Source organism: Corylus avellana, chromosome ca10, assembly GCF_901000735.1.
Source record: "Corylus avellana chromosome ca10, CavTom2PMs-1.0".
Lineage (NCBI taxonomy): Eukaryota > Viridiplantae > Streptophyta > Magnoliopsida > Fagales > Betulaceae > Corylus > Corylus avellana.
In genome coordinates, this window is record NC_081550.1 from 22,672,354 (window position 1) to 22,698,456 (window position 26,103).

A 26,103-nucleotide genomic window follows, 5' to 3' on the forward strand; every position below is an offset into this window, starting at 1 on the left:
ATGGGGTGCAGATTATACCTACTCATAGATTTTCTTTAGTAAAAAGTTTGACAATTTTGCCATGTTTGGTTTGTTCATGTTTGCCTGGACTGTGAGCGATGTTATTCGAAAAGGAGAAGTATGACATCCTAATGTGCCTTTTGATGATCAGCGTCTCAAGATCAGGCACTGACGAGCACATTGAACTAACCAAGTGGTTGAGAGCCCACACAGTCCAGGCACAACGACGCAATTATCAGGGGCGCGCTCTACCATTGAGCTAGTAGCCTATCGTCCGGGCCTCCCATCGGGGCCCGCTATGCCAAAAGCGTGAGAAACCCCATCCCTCTCTTTCCTTTTTATGTCCCCGCAACTTTGAGGTCACAAGACAATCCGATAGAATCTTTGGAATCATACCTATCAGTATAATTGGGGGATTGGGGGTGGCCTGCCAAGCCACCTCGAGCCCTTGGGGTGGCAGCCCCACAGCTGGCTGTTAATTGCACCTTTTCGATAAACTTAGTATGGGATTTTGTGTAATGCTGCTTGCATCAACTAATGCCGCAGTGCTTGTATATATAGCCAAGAAAAAATTACAAGTCAATACTACTTTAAACTTTACAATACAATACAAGTTTAAACACTATAGGATAGTACTAGAGTCCTATCATAAGTCTTCTTCTTGATGCTTATCATCCTCTGCATTATCTCTAGGAGTTTGAGTTCGAGTAGGTCTAATACACCCCCACAATCTCGGCGGTGGAGGTCTAACGTTGAGATTGGACTTTAGGAGTGTAAACTTCTTGGAGACTAGAGGCTTTGTGAGAATGTCTGCCACTTGATATTTTCTCAAAATGAATCTTACGTCTAGAATTTTGGAGGCCACTTTGTCTCGTACAAAATAATAGTCAATAGCAATGTGCTTTGTTTAAGCATGGAACATTGGATTTGAAGTGAGATACGTTGCGCCAATATTATCACAATGTAGAATTGGAGGATGAGATAAAGAGACTCCAAGTTCACCCAATAGAGACTCGATCCAGGTCAGTTCAACAGAGGCATTTGCTAAGGCCTTGTATTCAGATTCAGTACTAGACCTGGAGACTGTAGGCTGCTTTTTGGAACTTCATGAGATGAGGTTACTGCTGAGGAAGGTGCAATATCTAGATGTTGAACGGTGATTATCAAGGCATCCAGCCCAATTAGAATCTGAGTAAGCAACCAGTTGGAGGGAAGATGACTTGGAGATGAAGAATGTGTGGTCACTTGTGGCTTTGAGGTAACGCAATATTCGTTTGGCAGCAACCCAGTGTGGTTCACGAGGATCATGCATGAATTGTGACACTTTGTTAATGGCAAAAGAGAGGTCCGGTCTTGTGAGGGAGAGATATTGTAGGGATTTCACTATGCTATGATATATAGTTGGATTAGTGATTGTTGGGCCTTTGTACTTGCTTAAAGTTGATGAAGCTGACATTGGAGAAGAGATAGGCTTTGCTAAGGGCATGTTGGTCTTGGACAACAAATCATGTATGTATATTTGCTGAGATAGATGAAGACCATCAACCGTCCATGTAGCTTCAACTCCCAAAAAGAAATGTAATGGCCCAAGATCCTTGATTGCAAAGGACTGTTGAAGATTAGTGATGAGTTTGGAGATAGCATTGAGGTGAGAGCTGGTGATGATGATGTTCCTATATAGAAATAAAGATGAGTCAGATTTGGAGGAGCAAAATTGAAGCTCTTGTAGCCGGTTGCTTAGGCGAGAGAACCAAGCCCTTGGTGTTTGCTTGAGTCCGTAAAGAGCTTTGTGTAGCTTGCAAACTGCATGAGGTGAAATAGGATGGATGTACCCCGGGCGTTGTGTCATGTACATGTCTTCATTGATGAAATCGTGGAGAAAAGTATTACATACATATATTTGATGAGCCTTCCAATTTTCCATGAGAGCAATGGTGAGCACAGTTCGGATGGTGATAGGCTTTACAATCGGGCTATATGTTTCAGCATAGTCAATATCTAGTTGTTGGTGAAAGCCTTTAGCAACAAGTCTTGCTTTATATTTGTCGATGCTCCCATCAGCTTTCCTTTTTATTCTAAATACCCACTTGGAGCCCACAATGTTCATGGATGGAGATTGGTTTACTAGTGACTATGTGCCATTTTTGAGAAGAGCATCAAATTCTTCATTCATGGCCTGCCGCCATTTGGGATCCTTGGATGCAACTGTGTAGCATGTAGGTTCACTTTCTTCAGAATGTGAGGAAGCAAAAAGTGCCCGTGGTGGATATTTTATTCTCCCATCATTAAGTTGTCATGGCTGGAATATACCATGTTGAGAACGAGTTGTCATCCTGTGTGTTCGTGAGGGTGGCCCTGGTTCAGTGGAATTAGTTGAGGGATTTGGTGAAGCTTGCGTTGAGACTAGATCAGGAATGCTACTTGAGAAGGAGATAGAGGAAGGAGTAGAGGTAGATGGTTCAAGAGGTGCAGGGGATGGTGAAGGGATGATAATAGGTGGGAGTTGAGGAGGTTGGGAGGCTTGAAATTGCCGAGAGGGTAAGATGGATGTGGCTGGAGAATGTGGGGAAGTTGTGGACAGAGTGGGGGTCACCTTAGAGTTTTTGGAAAATGGGAAAGAGGACTCATTGAAAACAACATGTCGAGCAATGTACACCTTCTCAGTGGGAAGTAGGCATTTGTAGCCATGGTACTCTTTGCTGTATCCAATAAAGACACAAGATTTGGATCGAAAATCTAACTAATGTTTGTTGTAAGGTCGAAGGAAGGGCCATCATTCACAACCAAAGGTCTTGAGGGATTTACAATGAAGAGTGATCTTGAAAAGGAGTTGAAAAGGGGATTTGTTGTGGGTGACTTTGGAGGGAAGACGATTGATGAGGTATGTGGCTGTTTCAAAAGCAGCATCCCTGAGGGTTAATGGAACATGAGCCGTGGCTAGGAGAGTGAGACCAGTTTCAACAATGTGTCTATGACGACGCTCAACCGAACCCATTTGATGGTGTGTGTGGGGGCAGCTAGATCTATAGGTTATACCCATTTTGGTTAGAGTTGATTTGAGTGGGCTAAATTCCATTCCATTGTCACTTTGCATAGATTGAATCTTACGGTTAAAGTAAGTTTCAACAAGATTTTTGAAACGAATAAATATAGTAGAGACTTCAGATTTGTGTCATGGGAAAAAGCCATATGTATTTTGTGAAGTCATCAACGATGCAAAAATAGAATCTTTTATTATTGATAGAGAATAAATGAGCAGGGCGCCATATATCAAGAAAAAGCAATTGTAAAGGATTGCATGACACGGGCTTGGACACTGGAAAGTGTTGACGATGGCTTTTGCCTTGTTGACATGAGGAACACATTGAAAAAGTGCGGGAATTTGAAGAAACTGGAAGTTTGTTTGAGCGGACAACTCTACGAGCAATAGGTGGGTCAGGATGGCCTAACCGGCGATGCCAATCTGCCATGGGAGCCTTCTCTCCAAAATAGGCAGCTTGTTTGTTGGAGGTGGACTTGGAGGAAGGCCATGGGTACAACCCGGTTCTACTCAGGCCTTGAAGTAGCAGGGTTCAGGAGTAGAGGTCCTTAACAAAGAAACAAGTAGGGTGAAACTCAACAAAAACACCATTGTCACGAGTAAATTGATTATCAGAGATGAGATTCTTGTCTATTTTAGGAACATGTAATAAGGAAGAAAGCTAAAAATTATGACTAGAAGAAAGTAAAGTAGCAGATCCAGTATGTAAAACACGCAAACCTTGGCCGTTTCCCACTCTGATTTGGTGTGAACCATGGTAGTTATCCGCACGCACATTAAGGTTAGCTAACTCGTTGGTGAGATGGTGATTGCAGCTAGTGTCATGGTACCATTGAGGATCCGAAGTAGCATTCGTGGTTGCCATGAAAGCAGCAACTTGAGATGATTATGGGGTAGAAGAGTAATCAGTACGCTGCCAGCAGTTTGGTGCAGTGTGCCCAATCTTGTGACAAAGTTGGCATGTGGGTCTGGAGTAATTGTAGCCAGAAGATTGATAAGAAGCTCCCCTACCTCGACCACGGCCATAGTTGGTATAATTGTTGCGTGGACCATTGTTGTGGAAGGAGCCATGAGGAGGACGATAGTTAGGGGATGAGTACCTTTGAGCAGTGTTGGCAGTGGAGATGGAGAGATCAATTGCAGCAATGTGTTGCTCAAGACGCAGCTCATGAGAGAGAAGAAATCCATAGAGATCATTCAAGGAAACGGGATCAGATCGCGTGGTGGAAGAGGTGGTAGAGGAAGAAGAAGAAGAAGAAGAATCGGTCATAGAGAAAAATAATTTACGTTAGTCGTGTTAAGGCTTTGATACCATATGGGATTTTGAGTAATGCTGCCTGCATCAACTAATGCAGCAGTGTTTGTATATATAGCCAAGAAAGAGTTACAAGTCAATACTACTTAAACTCTACAATACAAGTTTAAACACTATAGGATAGTACTAGAGTCCTATCATAAGTCTTCTTCCTGATGCTTATCATCCTCTGCATTATCTCTACGAGTTCGAGTAGGTCTAATACTTAGGCTGTTAAAACTGGAAAAAAAAAAAAAAAAAAAAAAAAAAAACCACACACCCACACACACATTTGAGGTGTCATCTGTTTTTGGGCATTGACTCGGGGATTTATTTCAAAAATTCCCAATGTTTTATAGATCTGATATAAGAGTGAAGCCATACACGAAATGATATTCGACTAAGCTAAGCTAATACAAACTTGATCTTTATCCAAGCTCAACTTGACCTCAGATCATGCAAAGCTCAAGCAGAATGCCAAATGGTCATATGCCAATGCAGCTATTGAACATGAACCCAAACGATTCATGAAAAGCTGCCCAAAAAAATACACAAGAAAGGGACATGGTTGATTTCACATCACGTATAAGAAGTAAATATTGATGATATGCAGCTGATATGATTTGATCTCCTTCCCATATATGTTCTCATTTATTGTAATTTCATATTAGTGTATGTTGTTTCTCTATATAAACAACCTTAGATGTATCATTTGAACATTGAGAAATAATAGAATTCTTCCTTCTTATCTTTCATCTTGGTATCAAAGCCAAAGGTCCTGAATTAAAACCTTGACTCCATCATTCACCCCCATTTAATTAAAATATTTAACGTGTTAGGCCTCACCTATAAAAATGAAGTTTGAGCTTGCACGTGAAAGGGAGTGTTAAAGTATTGATTAAATAATTAAATTTACCTATTTCTATCAACTTAAGCTTTTATGACAAGTGGTGATCTAACAGTAAAAACTTAATGCTTTACCCACACAAAGAAGAGAAGAGAGGCATCCATACATGCTCCAGAGTGTTGCAGAAATCTGATGAATGCTGAACTTGATTGTCCATAGATAGATCATATCATTGGCAACACCGTCACCATTGGATAAAACCGGAGGATAGAATTCTGTTGCTTCATAAATATCCTGTACAAAAAGGCAATGATTAGTTTTTGAGAAACAATTTATTTTATTAGGACACAGTTGGCACAGTTACCTTTATAACTTCTTCAGAAACAACACCAGAAAACTGACTAGAATCTTCTGTTCCTCCAGCACCTAGCATACCACGGGACAGCCAATTCAACCATCCTCGGGATTTGCCTGTTGAATGATCATCATTTTGTGACACCTCCACATCAATACCAGAAACATTTATTCCCATTTTGGGCGTTGAAGACTTCGAGGAAAATTCCTGTAGCCACTAAACTCGTAAAATTAAGACAAGATGCTTACTTGCAGAAAACATAAAAAATACCTAGGAATTTCAAACTTTTACCAATGGATGCTTCTCTTCCAAAAATTAATACAACAGTTCACTGAAAACAACATTTGGATTTAAGTTCCTATTTTCCCGATCAGTAGAACTCATACCTGCAGCTCATGTTCGGCAGCAGACCTATAACTTAAAATATCATCTAGATCCGATTCTTTCTCCATTTGCTCCAATTCTCGGAGTATATCTTCATCAATTGACTGATTAGCACAGATTGAAAAACATCAATATCACTAACAGATGAGCAGGTATGCAAATTTTAACTTCACACTAATGCCATATCACTATGACAAAATACAATAAATATATCGAACCCCTACAATTTAAAAATTACATGGTCAGAACATTATATCATGCTAAGAAAAGGATCAGAGAGATTAAAAAAAAAAAAAACACTTCAATGTTTTTTTGATAAATAATAATTTTATATATCAAAAGCGTAGAGGGGCGCAACCCATATACACGGGAAGTATAAATAGAGAGCGCCTAAGAGGGAGAGAAATGACAGAGGAAGTCAGAAAAACTAATTACTAAAGGAGCTAGCCAAGCGGCCGTCCAAGAGTAAAGAGTAAAGAAGAAGAGATGGGTCACTTCCTCTATAGTCTTAGTAGAGTTCTCAAAACATCTAGCATTTCTTTCAATCCATATACACCACATAAGACATAGGGGGATCATCTTTCAAACTACCGCGCTTTGAGCACGTCCTCCCGACCACCAGCAATAGAACAAATCCCTCACTCTGCAAGGCATAACCCAATGCAAGGCAAACTGACTAAAAATAGTGTGCCAAAGAGTTCTTGCGGTTTCGCAATGGAGAAGAAGATGATCTATTGACTCTCCTGTCTTTTTGCACATACAACACCACTCCACCACCACAAGGTTCCTCTTACGCAGATTATCATGAGTCAAAATTTTGCCTAAGGCCGCGGTCCACCCGAAAAAAGCCACTCGCAAAGGCACCTTTGTGTGCCAAATACTCTTCCAAGGAAACATCATAGTCAAAATTAGACAAGGCCTTGAAGAGCGACTTAACCTCGAACTTGCCTTTCTTAGACAAGGCCCAGCAAATACGATCCACCGTATCTACAGAGATCTTGCAAGAGTACAACCGATCAAAAAAAGGAGCAACCAAATCCATCTCCCAGTCCTGAACGGGTCGCACAAAAATGACATTCCACTCTACAACCCCATTCCTCCAAGTAAAATTATCCTTCACCCAAGCTTCTTTGAGCCTAGCGATGCTGAACAAAGACGGGAAGTCTTGCTTCAAAGGATTTTCCCCACACCAAATATCATGCCAGAAACGAACTTTCGAACCCACCCCCACCTCAAACCGAATACCTTTGGCAAAGGAACTCCAACCTTGTCGAATATGCTTCCATAATCCCACACCATGAGAACCCGAAACCTCCTTCGTGCACTACCCGCCTTCCTGGTCTTCGTACTTGGCTTTGATAACCTTGCACCAAAGAACCTCACTCTCATTCGCATATCTCCAAAGCCATTTCCCCAAGAGAGCTTGATTAAACTGATGCAACTTTCAAATACCAAGACCACCGTAATGCAAGGGACGACAAACTTCGTTCCACTTTACAAGATGCAACTTAGGCTCATCTCCCATTCCTCCCCACAAGAAATCTCTTTGGACTTTCTCAAGCCTTTTAACTACACTCATGGGAATCGGAAACAAAGACAAAAAGTAAGTCGGTAGATTAGACAACGTACTCTTGATGAGAGTTAAACGACCTCCTTTAGAGAGGTACATCCTCTTCCAACTTGCCATTTGACGCTCCATCTTCTCAATCACAACATTCCACATAACCGTATCCTTATATGGCACCCTAAGAGGGAGACCCAAATACTTCACAGGCAAATCGACAGCACTACACCCAAGGATATTAGCTAATGCCCCAATGTTCTCCTCCTCTCCAATAGCCACAATTTTAGACTTTCCAAGATTAACTCTCAAACCCGAAACAGCTTCAAAACATAAAAGAATGAGACACACATACCGGATTTGCTCGAGAGAAGCTTCACAAAAAATCAAGGTATCATCAGCAAATAAAGAGTGAGAGACTTCCAACTCCGAGACAACCCTATCTCCCACCGAGAAACTTGTCAAAAGTCCTTGGTCAACGGTAGCATTCACCATCTTACTCAAGGCCTCCATAACAAGCACAAAAAGTAACGGAGAGAGGGGATCCCCTTGCTGAATTCCCCTTGAACTCCTCAAGAACCCTTCCGGAGAGCCATTCACTAGAATGGAAAATCTTACCAACGTAATACACCACTCTATCCAAGCCTTCCACCTCTCCCCAAAACCACACCTATGCAGGAAGTACAAAATAAAGTCCCAATTTACATGGTCGTATGCCTTTTCCAGGTTCAACTTACAAATAACACCTGGCATCCCTTGCTTCATGCGACTATCCACACATTCGTTTGCAATAAGAACTGAATCTAGGATTTGTCGGCCCCCTATGAAAGCATTTTGAGAGTAGGAAATAAACTTACCCAAAATAGTTCTCAACCTAAAGGTGAGAACCTTAGAAACAATTTTGTACACCCCTCCCACCAAGCTTATGGGCCGAAAGTCCTTCATCTGCACCGCATCCGCCTTTTTCGATATCAAGGAAATGAAAGTTGCATTCAAGCTCTTCACCAACTGCCGTCTACGATGGAACTCATAAAAAACCGCCATAGCGTCTTGTTTAACAACACCCCAACAAGCTTGAAAAAAAGCCATGGAGAAACCATCTGGACCCGGTGCCTTATCACCATCCATACCTTTTATCACCTCCCAAACCTCCTGTTCCTCAAACTCTCTTTCCAACCACCTACAATCCTCCTCATCAATAGACAAAAAAGGCTGGTTGTCCATTCTAGGCTGCCATGAACTTTGCTGCGAGTATAAGTTTTGATAATACTGCACCATGTGATCTTTAACCTCAACTGGATCATCGGATAAGACGCCATTAATACGAAGCACTTCCACACAATTGTACCTGCGATGAGAATTCGCCATCTTGTGAAAGAAACAAGTATTTCGGTTCCCCTCCTTGAACCACAAAGTTCTCGATTTCTGGCGCCAGTGAATCTCTTCACACAACAAGGTGTTCTCCAAAACTTTCAACATATCCGCCTTTCGAATATTCTCCTCCTGATCTAACCCTCTCGACACTGCCAATTCATCCTGCTCTTGAATACCTCCCATCAACTCCTCCTTTTTCCTCCCAATATCGCCAAACACCTCCTCATTCAATTTTTTCAAATCCATTTTGAGGGATTTCAATTTATTAGCTAACACAAAGCTAGGTAGACCCTCGAAAGAATAAGATCCCCACCAAGAGCTAACCTTGTCAACACCTTCGGCTTTGAGCCACATGTACTCAAATTTAAAATACTTTTTACCTCCGCAATGAACCCCACAGTCCAGAGAAATAGGGCAATGATCGGAGAACATGCGTTGAAGTCTTCTTTGTGACACTGCTGGGAAATGATCTTCCCAATCCGAGGAAAGCAAGAACCGGTCTATTCTAGACCAGGTCTCATTTTCTTGATTATTGGACCAAGTAAATTGTCCCCCCATCATCGGAATGTCCACTAAATTGTTCTTCGAAATGAAGTCCGAAAAGTCCATCATGCCTGCAGAGTAATAAGAAGCACTAGAGTGCTCACTAGGGAATCGGACAATATTAAAATCCCCACCCAAACACCAAGGAACCTCCCACACATTCATCAAACCAGCCAACTCTTCCAAAAGGACCCTCCTCTCCACATCCTCATTCGGACCATAAACCCCCCCAAACGCCCAAACCCAGTTGTCCTCCACATTTTGAAAAGAGCATGCCAGGGTGAACTGCCCCACACACTCCTCCTTACTCTCCACCACCCTCCTATCCCACATCATTAACATCCCCCCCGACAAACCATTAGACCCTTTATACTTCCACCCCACATGTTGACCACCCCAAAGACTGTGAACCACCTCCCAGGAAATAGTCTCCATCTTAGTCTCAATCAAACAAACTATATCTGCTTTCCACTCCTTCAAAAGACCCCTAATATGCAACCTTTTTTTGAGGGCATTCAACCCTCTCACGTTCCATGCTACGATATTAAGCTTCATGATCCACCAATTTGACCCTTCCCACGACCCCTACCTTGCATAGAGATCATCTGGCCCCTGTCAACAAGAATAGCACTACTTGACTCCTTAAAACCTGTGGGGTCAGGACCATTGGCAGAAAAGTCCCCCAGATCAGAGTCATACTTCTTCCTGGAAGCTTCAATAGAATTGAACAAGGCTGCCAACTCCTCCTTCTTCCCCTCATCAGAAACACCAATTTTTGGGCAAAAATTGAGGCAGCTTTCAACTACCCATTTGGGAGAACACTTTTCTGATCCTAATTCCTCCAATCCGATTGATGCTGAGATACTGTCCTCCTCCCTACGTGACCCAGTCCCAATTCCAATTTCTTTCTGTCCACTATGAACCGACTGAAACAGATTCATAGCCTCCCCCCGACAGATGCTTGTCATCATCCCAGAGTTCCGGCTAGATGAAAAGGCCACCGGAAACTGATCTGAGGCAGAGCCCGTGTCCTCACCTGCATCGCCTATCTCCACAGTGCACTCCGGCGAACCCACACCAACATCTCCAGTCTCCATACGGCGCTCCGGCACACTCTGTGTTCTCCGGCGAAAATAAGTGTCTCTGGCACCTTCTGGATAGTTCCCGGCCACGACCCTCGAATTCCCTTCGCCTGCCCAAGAGCCGAAGAAGAGGCTTCTAGCGAGCCCATCATTGCGGCTTTCCACCTCTGCGACCCACGTTTCCTCCTCCTATAGGTCACCATCGCTTTTTCTTTTCTGGTGGGTTGTGCCTCTCTTGCCGGATTTAGAGAATCCTTGCCACCAGTGCCGACAACTGCCTTGGAAGCTTCTTCAGCCGCTGACCCAACCCCCCTGTCCTTTGATGAGACCTTTGCGACCACCGGCGATGGAATTGCCGACCTATCCAAGTCAGAATGCAAGCCATACGTGATCTTCTCCTTCTCATTCGTCGAGGCCACCTTTTCGGAGCAAGCTGCTTCTAAAGGACCATCATGCCCTGGGTTATTAAAACCCAGACCTGAGCCCAACGCTCCTTTAGGTTTAAAAACCGATACCCTCTTCACCCTCAACCATTTTTTGGGCTTTATAACTTTCCTTTTCAGCCCAGACCCCTTTATCCCCTTCGAAGCAGGCTTCCTCTGACCCGCTGGGTTTTTGTCTCCCTGCCCAAGCCCAAGCGCACTGCCCTCCACAGTCTTGAGCGCCATGTCAATCTGCGACAACCCCACGTCCCAGTCTCATTGCAGACGCTTCAATAGCTCCCTGACTTTGAGGAGCTCGAGACTTACCTTGGAGTAGGTCTGCCCAGCAGCATGGTGCCCCTTCCCCCCCTGTCCCGTCATGCAATTAGAAGCAGTCATCGAGTCTTGCGACATCGCCGGCGTTTGTGAGTTACTCGCCGAAGCTCCAAATGAACACCCCATCCGACCACCATCCTTCGAGCCTTGTCTTCCAAACTCTGCAGATGCTTGGACATACCTCGCCGGACATAAAATCCTTGTCAGAATCACCGAGAGCCCTCTCCGAAGAAAGGGTCTTCGTTGAAACCAAAGCTTCCCTGCCAAATTCATGGGTTTTCTATCCCATATGACCAGAAGCAGTTTTCGGCCACCTCTGCACCTTTTCAAACTGTTCCTGACCGGAATTACAGCCCTCCTTAGTTTGCTTCGACGATAGTCTCACTGCCTTCGCGTAACTCTTGCGTCCCTTGACCTCCTTATCACTCTTTTCTTCCCTGAACACGCCATGCTCACTGACCACTTGAGGTTCACGTAGAGAAGAGTTTGCCACTCGCATCTCCTCACTGAAACGATCCCACCCTATCCCACGCCTACCTTTTGGAATGATGATCGAGCCACACCTTCTTCCATCAAATTCCTCCACCGTCAGAAAGCAGCCATGCCTATTAGCACACTTCTGAGCTATTATTCTAGGATACCCAACTCTAGACTCATCCCAAAAGACTTCTGAGTTATCCATTGCTACCAAATCCTCCACAATTTGCACCAACCAAGCTAGCTCATCTTTCTTCAAGAAAATAGACCTTTTAAGTCTTTTGATCCTCTAAAAAATCCTCACCCCTGATGCCCCTACCTTAATCAGCACCTCAAACTCCTTGGATTGCATCGACCACCTCCTCGAGCCAGCCATGGTACAGCCTAAACTGACCCCAGACCACTCTCACGCGCCACCCATGCGCCGACACCAGGCGGGAATGGATGAGAGAGAAGAGAGAAAACTAAAGAAAGGAGTACACATGTTACAAACATAAGCTCCTACTTTTACAACATTGGGCAGTTATGTAGATGAATGTTAATCAGTTTTACAACTGCTGCATCAAATGGCATCCTAACGCAACAAAAAGCGTCCAACACCATATGGTACACATGTTATTGCCACTAATACATAGGAGATCATCACCAACATTTCAATTAAATCTAGAGCAGTAAACAGAGTCGTTCGCATATAGGTTCGAGCTTGGCTCAAATAAGCTTGGCTCAGGCTCAGTTCATTTCATAATGAGAGAGTTCGAATACTACACTAGGTTTGATTATTAAATGAGCTGAGTTTGTGAAAGCTCGGCTTGGCTTGAACCCTTACTCAAGTAACAAACATCAATTCTTCTTCAAACCCGGGTGACCGGGTTGTTTACCCAACAAACCATTCAAACCCAAAGCTGAAACCAGGCCTTTAACCAATAAGCTCTGCCCACCCTTATCTTAAGAGTCTCCAAAACAATAGGCCTATGAATCACCACTTTCTCAATCGGGTGGGCTTTAGCTTTCAGGATAGGGCAATCGTGGTGGGCCTTAGTACCTGGCCCAACACCAACTAAACCCTCTAATACACTCGACAGAGCCTAGTTCACCTCCTTTTTAATTCTTTCTAGTTGGCTTCTCCAGGGACGAACCTTCACACAATTAGACACCACGTCAAGCCACTTTTCTTCCTCATTACCCTCTACAACACGAAACGTGAAACTAGCCGAGCCTTGATCCTTAAGCTTTTGACCCAATGCAGTAGCTGTAGAGAACCCATCCTGACCCATCGGCCTTGAGGGGGCACATCCAACCATCTCCTCCATCGTTAATGGGTTGCATTCTGCCAGCAGCCTCGTTGTACCCACCACCTCTGCAAAAGATTTCCCGCCATGCTGGGTTGTGCCCCTCCTACCACCTCCATCACCGAACTGCTCTCCACGAATACATGCTAGTCCTTTGCCTGTGGAGGCTGATGAGAAGCCACCAGGAGCACGGCGAAGCTTGTACCGAGCAAGGACTCTAAGAATGCAGCGCCTTGCCAAGCTGAGCGGCGACTATCCTCCATCCCCACCATTCTCTCCCCGCCAGGACTATAATGATCCCTCTATGGCCACCCACTGCATACTCCACCACCTCCAAAAACCTATTGAAATTGTTAGAACCTCTTTGGGCAATGAAAGCCTTGTTCCCCTCCCTTGAAGATTGAATGAACTCTAATTTTGGCCAACGGACCAATGTGTCCGACAACTTCTTTAGCCAAGCAATGCTGAGTTTTCCCAAAAGCACAAATTGGGAAAACCCACCTCTCACTCAACCAACCGCAGAATAGACCCCCTTTCATCCACCGAAAGCTCAAAAGCTTTGGCCTCTATATATAACCAACTCCTATAGCCCATCTATGACTAGCTCCAGAAGGAAAAGATGTTAACACGCGTCTATACGTGGCTACAAGAAGGAGAAGAGAAGGTCCTCCTTGACACTGAGCTAAGAAGCTCTCTCACTCTTTCACCTCTTCTCTCTTTCACTGAGAATTTTCATTTCAGAGGCTTGAGCAGAACATTGCTTGGCGTTGTCACTTTTTTTTTTTTTTTTTTGACAAGTTTGGCGTTGTCACTTCTTATTCTCCATAGTTTGGAAGTTGTACACATGGAAACAGCGGAGAAGATAGGAGATAGATAAGAGAAAAAGATTCTAAACACAAGTCAAAATGGTTTTTTTTTTTTTTGCTATAACGTTTAAGCGTGTTCAGAAAGAAAGAAGAACATCACCTGTTCTCGTCGAAGATAGTCCAGCTTAGTCTTGTATAAATTAACATACTTCCGACAATAATTTCTGCATTCAGGAAAAAAGGAAGAAGTGTTTTTAAGATTTTTAACAATAAAAATTTAAGTTTATACAACTAAAATGTAAGCAGAATTTATAATGTTTTTAGTAAGTTAGTGGTTATCTATAAGTCAGGGAAACTATAAAAGAAGAAGAGGGTGAATGCATACTACATAAGAAGTATACTAAAGAAACCTACCTTACCCAAACCATCAAGACTCCAAACACATCCAGAATCTTCTTATTCTTCTGACTACTTTCCTTATTTATTTATTTATTTTTTATCAATTTCAGTTAAGTAAATAAAATCAATTCTGAAAGAAAGGGCATTACCCATGTATACAGGTTGTTTACAAGAGAAAGGCCCAAAGATCAACATTCAAGATTACAAATATTTAGAAACTTCTAACAAAAACACTAATTGTTAGAATTTCCCTTACAATCCAAAAACTACTTGCAAAAATTGGATTGGCAAAAGAAGCACCAAGTCATCAATTGTTTCTTTCTCTCCAAGGCACCACATGAGACACCATATTTCACTACACCATGTAATCACCATTGCCTACCAAAGCCTTATTGGACAATTGAAGCTTAAATGCATTTAAACACCATAAGATGATGTTTAAATGCATTCAGCGCACCACTCCACAAAAAATCCCTCCCAAGTATTCACGTTAATTGTAATGTATTAAAAATTTACAAAAATCAATCAAAACGTTTGTTTGTTGACAATTCCATGTCTAGAAAGACATTACATCTCAACAGAATAAATACTTACAGTCGCTGCCCAAAGTATCTCCACGAAGTTTTCTTTAATTTCTTACGAATATCTGATAAGACAGATTCTTGAGCATAGTGCCACCACAATATCTGCCAACCCTGGAGTTTTATTGATAAAGGACTACACCAGGGACGATAGCGTCCATACCTACATAATTTAGACATATCAAATATCTCCCTTTTTAAACGTCAGATGTTACTAATGCTCGCAAGTTGCAACTGAGAATGTGTCATCCAAAAATGGCTACCAAAACTGAAATTACAAAATAAAACTCTTCAAGCATTCAGAAAATGCAGCTAGCTGAAATGTAACACAGGTTATCTATATAAGCATAAGTGTAATTGTGTGCACATATACAAGGGAAAAAAAAATAAAAATGGGTTGTGGTAGAGGAAACGCTTGATGATGCAAGCTATGCTTAATCAACTCCACATGCATCAAACTCCCATTTCATTGCCTCCCATACCAAAAGAGCAAACAAAGAAGCAAAAACACCCTCTCTAAGTTATTGCAAGCAGCAAAGAATCACCCTTGCCTGCCATTGGTTATCAATTATTTAAGGTTATTGTTTCACAGGTTCCAAACGCAGAAACTGCAACAGGGGCTCCAATCGCCACATAGTGACTTCCAACTCAGAATTCTGCCATATTCTCAATGATTAGAAACCATTTTGTTAGATGGCCAGTTTTCCCAAATGCTTAAACCAATAGGAAAGGACACAAATTTCTTACAAATTGGTTTGTAGGAAACTCCTACAAATGAGCCTCTAAAAGTGACGTGTCTCTTAGTATGTGAGAAACACATTTTTTTTTAATAGCATGCGAGAAGTACATATTTTTTTAATAGTATATGCTTCTCACGTGCTTTTTTATTAGTTTAAAGGATACATGTCACTTTTAGACGCTGGTTTCTAAAAGTTTCATACAAACCAGTTTGTAGGAAATTTATGTCTGATAGAAAATGATGAATTTAAGCACTGAAATAATCTTCTAATATCTCCCATCTCCCTCACATGTAAATTAGATAACACAGAATATTTGATTGAAAGGGGAGATAAATTATGGAATCAGAGTTTAAATTCAGGACCACTATTTTGATACCATGTCAAATCACTAATTGTTCCAAAAGCTTAAGTTGGTAGAAAATGGTGAACCAATTATTTAATTTATTTGATAAGTAATTGTGAGTTTTTATTAAAAGTATAAGGCACCCATATGTACACAAGAAGTATACAACAGAACTCACCTAACTAAAACGAGCAAGAAAAACCCCAAAACACCCCCAAAACCAAACAGAAACCAACCAAAGAAAACCCCACAAACACCACCCTAAACCAAACAAAAACCAACCAAAGAAAACCCCACAAACACCACCCTAAACCAAACAAAAACCAACCAAAGAAAACCCCACAAACACCACCCTAAACCAAACAAAAACCAACCAAAGAAAACCCAAATTATTTAATCTATATTTTAACATTGGTCAAAATAAATTTCATCTCACTTTGATGTAAAATTTTTCTTTTTAGTAATTAACTTATTGGTGAATATAAGAATAGAAATGAATACATATAAAGAGGTATTTATTAGCATACATATCCAAGTAGAGGATCCATATTAAAATTTTCAATGATATTATAAGAAAATAAATAAATAAAAAACTGATTAGAAAATAATATATGCAAATTAATGAACTTACTTCTCTCGCAATCGACATGTGCCTAAATAATCCCATAAAACCAAAATTTGCTTCAATTGAACCTCATTCAAGGAAATGACCTATAGATATAACAAACTGTATTACAATGAAATATGGCATGCCAATAACAAACTATTATAAACTTTTTCTAACCAAGAAAATGCCTCCAGAACAATAAACTAACCAAGCCAGTTAGCTCAGCAGTGATAGAATACTGTGCAGCATTGTAATCAAGCTTTCCTGATCTGTTAACCTATACAAGAAAACAAAATTAAGAAAATAAATACCAAACGACAAAGAGATCCAAATGTACAAAATGGCTACTTTATGATGATCCGGCCTTGGCTTTTGTTTTCTTAAGTACTAAAAATTTAACTAAAACCTCTCAAAAGGGCACAGCCCATATCCACAGGACATACACCAAAAGGAACCACACCAAAAAAAATGATAATTGCATATAAGATTAAGCTAAGGACATCAATGAAATATAAGAGAGAATCTGAGAATCCAAACAAGGTATGGACTTCGAACAGGGCATTTAGAAAACCCAATTTAAGCTCTTTGTGACGTCAATGTACCGAGAAATGCTTGTTATTCCTCTCCAACCAGATGCACCACATTAAACAAGAAGGAATTACTACCAAGGTAACTAGGCTATTTCCTTTTGACGATTTCTACCCAAGAAGCCAACAAATCAACCATAGATTCGGACCTCACCCAAGGCACAATGAAGAAAGACCAAGGACCAAAGATTCCATGCAAAAGAAGATGGTGATTTTAATCACTTAACTATTTTAACACTCCGCTCACATGTAGGTCTAAACTCTCCCCCGATAAGCAAGTGCAATATGTGAAGTTTTCAACTTTAAATGACAGGTAGAGTCGGGGTTTAAACTCTAGATCATCTTCTATGCGCGTGGCTGCATTACCACTTATCCTAAAAAACCTATATTCATGGAAAAACAAAATTGAATTTAATCAGTTCATTATTGTTTTAACAAGACACATAACACCAAGTTAGAATACAATGATTAGTGCCATGGTTTCACGAGTTATCAACTGTTAAGTTGCGAGCTAGAGCCATGGTCCAAAGTGGTTCTAGCAGGCCACTTCCTTTCCCATTGGAAAGAATGCTGAGTCCAATCACCCAACTTAAAATCTTTTAAAATCAGTCTCATCTTTTCCTCCTTGAAACCACCCATTTGTGCACAATACATAAGTGTTTTATGTCGGGGAACCTTTCCAAAGCAGGCCCCTTCGGATCCACCCATTCAGAGTAAACCTTGGTCCTTTGCACCGCACCCTCAGAAGTTTTCCTACACGAAACTGGTTAAATCGCTGGCTTTTCATCAAGGGGTGTGGCCCCAAGGGATTGTTTGTACCTATGAGGTGTTGAACCTTGGACCTTGAAGGGATGATACCTCAAGACCAAAGTCTCCACCACTTGGGCCAATACATAAGTTGTGAGTGAACTTTAACGGAATTGCCATCCCAATCTTGAATAGAGCTATCAAATCTCAAATTCCAAGTGCAAACCCCCTCTTATCCAAACCACATAATTAAGAGAAGAGGCAAATTCTTCATACATGAAGAGTATACAAGAAAGCAAACCGTCCTAAAGGCGTCTAAAATCTAGAATGCTAACAAGATCTACAAGATTCACATAGGAGAAATTAGGAAGATAGACTACAGCCCAATCTATGAGATCTAAATAAAAAGGACTATAAACATAGCACATTCAATTCATAGTTTTGAAAGAGGCACCAATTTCTCTCTCTCCAAATGCCTCACACTAAAAGCGTAGGAATAACTTTCTAGATAGATTGTTGTGAGTATCTCCGTCCTTAAGTCTTCCTTTGTAACGTGCAACAAGGCTTTCAACCCAGCCAACTCTCCCTTATGTGCCACCTGAAAATTAAAGAGAACGATTTTTTAAGTAAATTGAATGCTCCTATAGTTTGATTCACTGCAAGTTTGAGGGAATCCACTTTTTTCATTCTTTTTTTGGTACGATGCATTGCTCATGCATGGCACTCCTTGCTCGCGGATCGAAAACAAAGCAGGTTGAATTATTTGCTACATTGTTGGAAGCCCATTGGTGCCAAGCAAGGTGTGGCAATAAATGAAACCTCGAATGATCGGGAACTAAGGATATTGTTAGTCATAGTCGACAAAATATCAAGTTGAGAACCTAGTGCCAAAGATCACAAGCGTACTCATAGTGGATGAGAAGGTGATTTACGATCTCCTCATTCTTTATGCATACGCAACACCAATTTACAAGAGTAAAACTTTGCAACCTTCTAAGATTATCAATCGTAAAGATTCTACCCAAAGTTGTTGTCCAAGTAAAGGCAACACGAGGAGGCGCCTTGACCCTCCCAACGCTTTTCCAGGGGAATAAACAAAAAGAAACTGTAATTTTAAGCTGGGGTCTACAAAATTCTATCCAGCATCCCCGAATGGGTTTTCGAGGAGATAAATAGGTTGAGGAAAGCAACGAGCAATTCTAGCTCCAATCTTGGACTGCCATGATGAAATTCCAGTGAGTTTAAGTACCAAATGAGTCCAAGTGATCCCACACGAAAGCCTTTTTGTCACGAGTTATAGAATAAAATTCTAGGAATGGAGTTTTAAGAGCCAATTCTCCGCACCGAACATTGTGCCAAAACAAATGTGGAACCCATCCCCAACCTTGAAGGAGACATAGTTGGAGAAATTTCCTCAACCATTCCTAATACTCCTCTAAAGGCTAACTCCATAGGGCCCCTTATAATTTCCTTTGAACACTATCAACCCTTCCTTTGGATTCCATACTTCTCAACAATCATCTGCCTTCAAAGAGAATTTGCCTTTTCTGCAAATCTCCAAAGCCTTTACCAAGTAAAGCTTTGTTGAACAGCATGAGGTCTTTACCTCCTATCCCCCCTCTAGGGATTGAGGAGCATCTCGACTTCACCTTCAATCTTCTGGCTATACCAGCTCGAATGGAAAATGGGACAAGCAGTACCTAGGTAAACAAGACAATGTACTCTTAGATAATGCACTCTAGATAAAGGTTAGACAACCACCACGAGACAAGTAGATCTTCTTTCAACTAGCCAATCTTCTTTCCAATTTCTCAACTACACCATCCCAAATAGCTTTTGACTTAAAAGAGAGACCTAGTGGAAGTCCCAAATATTTCAAGGGCAATGAAGATATATATACTTACGAATATGAGCCAACTCTTCCTTATGTGGTACCTCCCCCATTGCGACCAATTCCAATTTTTGAAGATTGACCTTCAAGCAAAAATAGCCTCAAAACGCAAGAGAATGTGTCGTAGATTATGTATTTGATCTAGATCTACATCACACATTATTAGCGTGTCATCTGGAAAAAGGTGAGATACTTCCAAGAGCAGCATTATGGTGGTATACCCAGGATCCGGATAAATAATCCCCAGACATAGCTCTGGATAACATCCAACTAAGGACCTCCATGAGAATCACAAAGAGTTGAACCAAGAGAGGGTCTCCTTGACGGAGGCCCCAAGAGCTACCAAAGAAACCCTGTGGACTACCATTAATCAAAATGGAGAAACGGGCCATGGTGATACAAGCAGACAGTCATTTCTTCCATGTAGCACCAAAGCCAAGTCGCCCCAAAAGATAGAAGAGGAACTCCTAGTTGACATGATCGTAGAATTTGTCCAAATCTTGCTAGCAAATGACACCATTTATGAACAACAAGAGCCTTAACGCTACTTTTATTGCACTTATCTCTAAAAAATTGGGTAGCTGGAAGTAAGGAGTTTCAAAACTATTAGCCTACTAGGGAGTGTCTACAAAATTTTGGCTAAAGTTCATGCTATCATTTTTTTGATAGATAATCAAAGAGCTTTATAAAAAAGCGTAAGGCACCCCTAAGTATACCGGAAGTATACACAAGGACACCAAGATAAAAAAAAAAAAAAAAAAAGGCCCAAAACCGACAAAGCAACCCAAAACAGACAAAACCCAAGACCCACAAAACAAACCCAACACCACACCAAAAAGACCTACACCCTCTTGCCTTTACCATGACTAGAACCCTCATATTTGATAGAACTCTCCAAGTTCTTCAATTCCCTCCTTCCTTTTGACTTAGAAGCACTGCTATCATAGTGAAATAGGACTAAAACTCTCCAAGTTCTCCAAGTTCATGCCATCATAGTGAAATAGGTGTTAGGACCGCTCACATCGAACAATCAGAACGTTTTTATAGGGGCAAGACAAACCCAAGACTTTGTTCTTATAGCAATTAGGGCCTTGCGCCTTATCCCCATCCATATTAAGCAATACTTGAAGAACTTCCTCCTCTTGAAACAATTTCTTCAATTAATCCGCTTATGTAGAGTTTAAAATGGGAAACTCCAAGCCATCTAATTTGGGGCACCAATGTACTACATCCGTAAAGAGATTCTTGTAAAACTGAATGATTGTATCATTGATCACCTCTTACTTGGAGGTAGCAGTACCATTGACACTAAGACTAAAAGATAAAATTGTTCTTCCTGTGAAAATTGGCAAGGCAATGAAAAAATCTTGTATGGTGATCCCTTTCTTTCAATCAAGCCGCCCAAAATTTCTGCCTCCAACTAACTTCATGCATAAGAGCTACATTCTCCAAATCTGCTGTTGCCTTAGCTCTTCCGACTATATCCTCTTCTACAAGAGTCCTTCCCTCTTCTAAATAACCAAGGGACTGGATCTCCTCCATTAAGGATTTCGTCGTCTCCTCCACATTTCCGAAAACCTTCTAGTTAGAGTGTTTTAAATCATGCTTCAACTGTATTAGCTTATTTACAAAATAGGGGGTGCTCAGGAACTGATACGAATCCCACCACTTTTTTCACCAAGTCTAAAAACCTTATGCTTTCAACCCCATGTTCTCAAATTTAAATGAGCATGTTCCTCTAGACGAACCTCCACTATTGAGCAATATTCTCAGCCATTGGAAATATATCAATGAAAAAAACTTGCAAAATCTCCTCGAGACAACTAGAATCTTTCCATCAAACAACATTACTTCTATCACTTTACTCTTAAACATAAAATAGTAAAAAATTACCCAATCCATAGAGCATTCACATTGGTTTAGCCATCTTTCAATGCAAAATGGCTACCCAAAATCTTCTTTTGTTAGTTTAGCTGACCAATTTTCAAAACCTCATACATCAGCTTATCCATAATTTTCTCTATTCTATTAAAATAATATTTATTTTTAATTTTTATTCTTTTTAATTAAAAAATCATCTCCATGAAAAAAAACACCAAATTAAACAACCAATCACTCCAAATTCCCCTTTTCTTCAACAAAAACCACTTCTCAGCAACCAAAACCACATACTTTTCTCACCGAAAACCAGGTATATTACATAACCATCGAAAATCACCATAAGAAACTCCATGGAAAATCTCTTTCATGGAAAATCCCTGAAAATAAAATGAATCAATTGTTGTATGAGAGGAGTTCGGACAAAACCCCATTGCAGAAGAATCAGACCAGGACAATGCCACACACATCTCCACTCATTTTCTTTTTGTTAAAAACACATCTTCACTGATGTCCACATAAATTTTTAACCACATGCTTCCACCATCTGCACATGGGACGAAGCCAAAGAAGGAGGAATCAGGCCAAGACAGACGGAGAGATTTGCACATCGACTTTCCGTCATTTCCAGAAGGTTGTTCCGACGTTGAATCAGACCAAGACAAAGTCAAAGTCTACACATCGGACAGATCTGATTCTCACCGGGGAGAGAGATTTGTGAAGAGAAAACGATAAAGGAAAAGAATGAAAGAGAAATTGAGTCAGTAGAGAAGTAGAGATAGGGACTTTGCCTCCTTTTTTTAGTAACCCAGCATCACCAATGATTTCCAAGCTTAACCCCCCCACCTTCCATTTGATTCTCTGACCCAGCCACGATCTCCTTCCATACATTGTCCACCATCTTCTCACCTAGCTCCTTTGGCTGGGAGATTGACAACGAGCCGTTGGGAAATGGGGCTCTAGCACTGACGCACAATGCTGCTAGTCAAGGAGGGTTGAAGAAAGAGACGCAAACTATCGTTTCTTCCATGAAGCACCAAAAAAGAGGGGCGAGAGAAATGTTTAAAAAAAGGAGTGAGAGACAATAAATGCTAAAATAAGTGATGCATTGAGCTACAATGTCTACTACATGTAGTTCAATGTTGCGTGATACGGTAGCTCAATGTTGCATGATACTGTAGCTCAATGGGTTTTGCATATGGCTTTAGCTAAGCTGATGTATGCATGTTTTGGACTTTTAGTGAGCCATTTTACATAAAAGAAGAAAATAGCTACTCTAATGTGAATGCTCTTATAGCTTTCCATAAGCCCACTACATGTGAACATCTTTGTAAACATATTATTTAAGCAAGAGGAGAATTGATCAATTTTTTTAAGCAAGGGGGAGCAAACACCAAGATGACAAATTGAACTTGACAAGAGAGAATGTGATTGTTTCTTAAAAAAATTAATATAAAATTCTGAGAAAAGAATTAGCTAAGCCCCCTACCCCCACCACCTCCCTCGGTATTGTGGGGGAAAGGGATGTGCTAGGAAGCTCTTCACATACAAAAATTCTCCTAGATAGCTATCTGCTGATGTCACTTTTAAGTTTTTTATTTTTAATGACGGGAAACCCCCCTAATGCAGGGTCACTTCGTGTACCCACCCTTGAAGAATAAACCCCAGACCCGTGTGATGCACCCCTACCTAATACACAGCTAAAGTTCATAACATAGGAGCATAATGATTGTCTTTTTCTCACCTCCTTGCTTTCTGTACATAGACTAGTGTGGAGATCTTTTTTTTTTTCTTTCTTGTTTATTTTATTTTATTATTTTTATTTTTTTATTTTATTTTTATTTTTTTAAGTAATTGAAAAACAAAAAAGACAGATCTTCTACAATGTTTAACATGAAATACATAATTGTCCTCCTCTTTCGTTACCTTTTGGAATAGATGATGGCTCGGGAAAGACACCTTAGGGTTCTTCCAAGTACAAATGCATGCGATTGGAAGGTGATTACATGCGTACAACTCAAAAAGGGTTGTGAGCACCCTGACATAACCAAAAAGAAAAGACCAAACAGTTTTTATTTGAGTACATAAATACTTGAAGTAGAAAGAACCAGCTACTTCAAGTATATAAATCATGATGCATCGTCATAAGAAAGCTTCCCAATGCCCTAACCCCAACTCACACGCAAAAGCAAGCCCTCAATCAGAAAGAACCAACTATTATAGATTAATTTCTTGTGGGAGAGTTTTGACCACTAAACACAATCCCAAATGCAACTTGAGAAACAATTTGTGACCAACACAACATTTCAACAACCAAAACACCCCCCAAATGTACCACTACCATCAGCACCACTTGTACAACCAAGTGTACATTCCAAGGATATTGATCAGATAGAAACTAATAATCTAGTAAATTTATTAGTGTTTATCAGTAAAGAACAAAAACATATTGAGATAAATTAGAAAAGGAAACATATCTTGATCAAGAATTTTAAGCTAAGATCAAGATAGCAATACATCAAGATAGGTCACCAACTTCACTATGTGTCCTGCATAGTGCATAGGCTGCCTACAACAAACATGACAAATATTACACACAAGAAGCCAGTCTTGTATAGGCTGCCGGTCATGCCAATAAAACTTCACATCCTTCATGCTACTCAAACAACTGCAGATATTGCCAAAAAAAAAAAAAAAAAGGACAGCAAAGACATATAGCACCATCTAAAAAGAAAATAATTCAACAATATGCAAATCACTATACCACCAATCTAGAAAGCCAAAGATAGAATCTTATAAAGTTGAAGTTACAACTAAGGCTCAAATGACAATAAAGAAAAGGAAAATTTGTAGCGGCGGAAGGATTATGAATCAAATTGCATACCAAAAGCGACAATGATACATCACAAGGCGCCAATAAGAAGTCATGACTTTTTCCTTCAAAAGCTTTGTTACCCAATAATTTGGAGTTCCCATCATTTTCCACAGAGAAGTCCATCGTTCCTTGGAATGTGCTACAATAAATTTCCAAACCCATAATCTCTACAATTTTGTTGACTTGGCCCACCCTCGCCCATCCACTATATGACCTGGCATTTAGAGAATCATAAAATTAACTTCCAATTGATACTAATGCTAAGCACATTTCAAAATATAAATATTTTCTGCAGCACATAATCTTTTTGAAAGACTATTCATTAAAAAAAAAAAAAAAAATTCTTTCTGAAAGATTTAAAGCAAAAAACAGAAAGGAAATAAACGATAGATGAGAAGTCAGAGAGCATCAAAATTAGAATTCAAAAGTGGCAGCTAGAGCTAAGCTAACCACTATAAATCTGAAAATTAAGAAGAGTCTGATCGACACTTTTTCCAACTAATACTGCTGATCCAACATTCTAAGCTTTATATTTAAAGACAACTATAGTCAGGCACAAGCTTCATCAATCAATTTGTGTGTGTGTGTGTGAGAGAGAGAGAGAGAGAGACTGCAAACATAAATTTACAAGCCATGAGTTTATCCCCGAAGGCTAGAAAATTCAGTTACCACAATAGCAGCAAGCAGAATACTAGTGCCTAATTTTCTCTAAAAGTAGTAACTCATTCATTAAAGAAAAAAAGGAGAAAACCCAAGTACACAAGGAGTGTACAAGAGCTGAGCCTAAGAATTGCAATCTAAAGTTCTAGTGAACCATTTAAAAATTAAATTCAGGAAGTATCACGACCTTCCGTTGGAGCTCCTTTAACAGCCAAGTCAATTTGGGATGGTGTTATTGAGAAGATTGAGCGTTGTTTGGCCGGGTGGAAGAGATGCACTTGTCTAAGAGTGGAACGATTACCTTAATAAAGAGCACCCCATCCAATGTGTCAATCTATTTCTTGTCTCTTTTCCCCATTCCTGTTGGTGTTACCAATCGCATAGACAAGTTACAGCAATTTCTTATGGGGTGGGCTCGGTGATGAGTTTAAATTTCGCCTAGTAAACTAATCCAAAGTTTGCTCTTTGATTGTTGAGGGAGGGTTGGGGGTGCGAAACTTGATTCTATTTTTTTTTTTTTGATAAGTAATAAGTATATTAACAAACGCGCAGAGGAGCGCAACCCATGTACACAAGAAGTATATAGGGAAGCCCCTATTGATTAGAAAAAGATTTACAGAGCTCTAAGAAATCAAAAAAAGTGGATTCATGTGCATTAGACCAAGTCTCACTCCAAGAGAACAAAGTATGTAGCGCCAACTTCCTCAACTCAATCATGCCGCTCTCATTATCCTCAAAGCTGCATGCATTCCGTTCTCGCCATAAACACCACATCACACATAATGGGACGAGCCTCCATACAAGCAAAATGTGCCTATTACCCAATTGACCCCTCCAACTTTTCAATATATCACTCACCTTTCGTGGCATAACCCAACTCACTCTAAAGAGTTGAAAGAATACATTCCATACCTTAGTTGTAACCTCACAATGTAGGAGTAGGTGGTCAATAGATTCTCCACAGTGTTTACTCATATAACACCAC

The 26,103-nt window shown here is 40.6% G+C and overlaps 1 protein-coding gene across 3 annotated transcripts in view; it reads right to left on the bottom strand.

Moving 5' to 3' along the window:
• The window catches only part of LOC132163636 (uncharacterized), an 89,282-nt gene that overhangs the window by 45,471 nt on the left and 17,708 nt on the right, over positions 1-26,103 (bottom strand). For all 3 annotated transcript variants that reach the window (XM_059574003.1, XM_059574002.1, XM_059574004.1), the window contains 8 exons: positions 24,468-24,672; positions 16,689-16,757; positions 16,505-16,584; positions 14,804-14,953; positions 13,971-14,034; positions 5,923-6,024; positions 5,546-5,743; positions 5,348-5,475 (listed from right to left, as the gene is read on the bottom strand). In XM_059574003.1, the coding sequence (XP_059429986.1) occupies positions 5,348-5,475; positions 5,546-5,743; positions 5,923-6,024; positions 13,971-14,034; positions 14,804-14,953; positions 16,505-16,584; positions 16,689-16,757; positions 24,468-24,672 (996 nt within the window). The remainder of the gene's footprint in view (positions 1-5,347; positions 5,476-5,545; positions 5,744-5,922; positions 6,025-13,970; positions 14,035-14,803; positions 14,954-16,504; positions 16,585-16,688; positions 16,758-24,467; positions 24,673-26,103) is intronic.